Source organism: Monoraphidium neglectum (genome assembly GCF_000611645.1).
Source record: "Monoraphidium neglectum strain SAG 48.87 unplaced genomic scaffold scaffold00535, whole genome shotgun sequence".
Taxonomy (NCBI): Eukaryota; Viridiplantae; Chlorophyta; class Chlorophyceae; order Sphaeropleales; family Selenastraceae; genus Monoraphidium; species Monoraphidium neglectum.
The window spans coordinates 22575-26048 of NW_014013093.1; the positions used below are offsets into that span (position 1 = coordinate 22575).

The following is a 3474-nucleotide window of genomic DNA, read 5'->3' on the forward strand; positions in this document are numbered from 1 at the left end:
TTTGCGTATAGAAATTACGATCTCTAGACCGTAAAATCCCGGCAAGAAGCCCCTGGGACATGTTTGAGCTGTTGACACGGATGTCGTTGGGCAACCGAGCAAGTGGGCTGGGTGCATGCTTGGACTGCTACTGATTGGTCAACTGGCTCAGTGATATCCTGCAAACAAACTAGTTCACTTCGTTTAGCTTCGTCACAGGCATATAACAAGATCGATGTTGCAGCAAGGACAGCGCCCAGAGCCCCAAACTCATGCCCCGGCGGGGTACGGCCGCCAGCTCGTGCGATTTGCGAACTTGCTGCAACTCCGGTCTCCAGCAGGATCGTCATTCGTGTGTCAATACTATGAAACAACTGGCAACGACAACATAATTGCGTAGACAGAAGGCCGTAACGAGCTTTCACCCGACTAATGGCCTGGAGTGTCGTTGTGCTGTTCACATACACTGCTGAGGTGACGGTAGAACTACAATAATCTATCATCAGTCTTAGAGTAGGTCCACTTCTCCGGCAGGTGGCAGCGACGCATCAAACATCCGCTGTCCAAGAGAACGGAGCTTGCTGGGGACTGGCTCGGCCTTTTGTGTGAAGATATACGCCCACTAAGGTCCGTGGAACGAGGAGCGCGTGCTTGGTGTGCCACCTCCTCGGCTCAGCGTGCTCCATGTGCACCCAAGGCGCCTGAGAGCTTTATATGTACCGGGAATGTATTTCAGGCATCCAGTGTTGCTGAAGTTGAGTTTCAGTGTTGCTATAAGTTGCATACCATCCTCCTCTCGATGCGCCGAGTCACGCGCTTCTCCGCATCGCCGCTGCGCAACTCACCTGCAGCACTGGGTTTGGTGGGGCGTACAAGGACCCTGGCGATGTGGGCGGGCCACGCTTTGTAGCGGCGCGGCGCCCCGCGCAGGGCCGGCGGCGCGGCTGGGCGGTGATGGCGGGCACAGGCCCAGCAGCAATTGAGCAGCATGCTGAGCACCGGCAGCAGCGAGAATCCGGTGCAGGGACAGAGGATGGCTGCTCTCCCTCGCTTGCAGGCGCTTACGAAAGCGAGCGACGGCAGCAGCAGCAGCAGCAGCAGCAGCAGCAGCAGCAGCAACAGCAGCAACGGCAGCACCAACAGCAGCAGCAACAGCAGCAGCAGGCGTGGGACCCCGGGGACCCGACGCCCTCTTCAACTGCGCGGCAGGCGGCCCCTTGTCAAACGCCTTGCCACGGCTGCGACGCTTGCAGCAGTTGCGACCCGCCCCGGGGCTCCCGCAGCCGGGGCGGGGCGCGCCCCGGCCGGCGGCCGGCGGGACGCGACCGGGGCGCCGTGCGGCCCGGCCACACGCGCAGCGCCACGCTGGCGGACAGCTCGGACCTTGACGACTCGACCGATACCAGTGAGTTCAGCTCATCCAGCCTAGGCAGCGGCTCTGGAGCGGGCAGCGCCGACGGCAGCGGCGGAGCTGCGCACCCAGTCGGCGGGGGCGGCGGTGGCGACGAAGGCGCCGGTGCCGACGGTCGCAGCAGCGGCGCCGGTAACGGGGGGCCGGTGCTGGGGGAACCGACGTCGGGCCGCCAGGGCGGCCAGGGCAGCCAGGGCGGCCAGGGCGGCCAGGGCGGCCAGGGCGGCCAGGGCGGCCAGGGCGGCCAGGGCGGCCAGGGCGGCCAGGGCGGCGGCAGCAGCAGCGGGCAGGCTTTTGGCCAGGACGGCTGCAGCTATAGCGCTGGCGCGGGTGCGGACGATGCGGGTCGCAGCAGCAGCGTCAGCGCCGCCGCGAGCGCGCTGCGCATCAAGCGGCTGAATAACGACCCGGACTACGAGGTGCCGGAAGGTAGGCGGGCGGCTGGCGGGGCGTGGCAGCTGGTGGTCCATAGCCGATCAGCGCGCGTGTGCCTTGCCAGGGCGTCAACCGCCAATGAAAAGTGCACTGGCGTTCAGGCGCAAACACAAGGTCGGGGCTCAGGGCTTGGCCGGTCGCTCCTCAGGCTGGCGCGGTCCTCCAGCCAGCTTGCAACCTGAGCACACCCAGCGCCGTGCGCCTTCTACTTTGTTCCCTGGCTGCATATGGCGCATGACGCATGGCGCATGGCGACCCCCTCCCGTCGCGCGAGCCAGCCGCTTGGCCCCCAATCTCACCTTCGATTCCGCCGCAATCCCCTGCACCTCGCCAGGCAAGCTGACCGAGACCCAGGTGGTGCTGGCGCGCGGCGATGAGCTGGCGGTGGACCGCTATGGCTTCATCCTCGCCCCCGAGGAGGCCCGCGCCCGCGCCGCCGCCGCGCGCTGCCGCCGCACCAAGGCGCAGGCCAAGCGCGACGCGCGGGCGGTGGCCAAGTGGCGGAAGATGCTGGGCTGCGGGCGCGAGGACTTTGTGGCGTACATGGAGCGGCGGCCGGCCAAGGTCAAGCGGCGCGTCCGCAAGGGCATCCCTGACGAGTTCCGGGGCCTGGTGTGGCAGTACCTGTCGGGTGAGGCCGGGGCGGCCACGCTTTTGGGGCGGGGCCCGGTGGGCAGGCTGGCCGGCCGGCGGCATGTTGAGTGGAGGGTGGTCCCCGTCGAAGCTGTGCGTGGAAGCTTGGCTTGGTGGCTAGTTGAGATTGGGCTTGGTGTGGATGGCCTCCACTCAACACCAAGCACCCCCGACCCTGAATCTTACGCCTTGCCCCCCACCACCTGCCGGCCATCCCCCTGCCCTCCCCTCCCGTGCCGCGCGCAGGCGGCCGCGCGCTGATGTCGGCGCACCCCGCGCTGTACGGCCGCCTGCTGTCGTCCTCCAACGAGGCGGTCGACATGGAGATCATGCGCGACCTCAACCGCACCTTCCCCAACCACGTGCTCTTCAGCCAGCGCCAGGGCCCCGGCCAGCGCTGCCTCTTCCACGTGCTGCGCGCCTTCTCGGCCTGGGACGCGCGCGTCGGGTACGTGCAGGGCATGGGGTTTGTGGCGGCGGTGCTGCTCATGTACATGTCTGAGGAGGAGGCCTTCTGGACGCTCGCGGCGCTCGTCCGCGGCGCGGTGCACCCGCCGCTGGAGGGGCTCTACACGCCCGGCATGCCGCTGCTGCAGCTGTGCCTGCGGCAGTTCACGGCGCTGCTGCGGCAGGAGCTGCCGCGGCTCGGCGCCCACATGGCGGAGGAGGGCGTGGAGCCGAGCATGTACTGCACGCACTGGTTCAACACCGTTTTCGCGTACAGCCTGCCGTTTGAGCACCTGCTGCGCGTGTGGGACGTCTTCCTGCTGGAGGGCATGAAGACGGTCTTCCGCGTCGGCCTCGCGCTGCTGGCCAGCGCCGCGGACGAGCTGACGGCGGCGCCGTTCGAGAAGCTCGTGGGGCGGCTCAATGCGCGCAAGTTCCCCGCGCTGCGGCGGCCGCCGGACTCGCTCATGCGGGTGAGCGCGCCCCCGAGAAGCCGTGCGGGCGAGGGGGGGGGGGTGTGCGGGCGGGTGGGTGCGAGTGTGGGTTTGCGAGGTGCGGAACGGGAGCAC

General features: G+C 67.6%; 1 protein-coding gene across 1 annotated transcript; it reads left to right on the forward strand.

Annotated features, from left to right (window-relative positions):
- Positions 1–865: 865 nt before the first annotated feature.
- Positions 866–3382, forward strand: MNEG_4016 (Carabin; the record flags this gene model as incomplete). The annotated part of the gene is made up of 5 exons (XM_014047509.1): positions 866–885; positions 1263–1819; positions 2160–2456; positions 2705–3302; positions 3340–3382. 5 exons carry the CDS (start codon positions 866–868, stop codon positions 3380–3382), a joined length of 1515 nt encoding a protein of 504 aa, XP_013902963.1.
- Between the last annotated feature and the right edge of the window lie 92 nt (positions 3383–3474).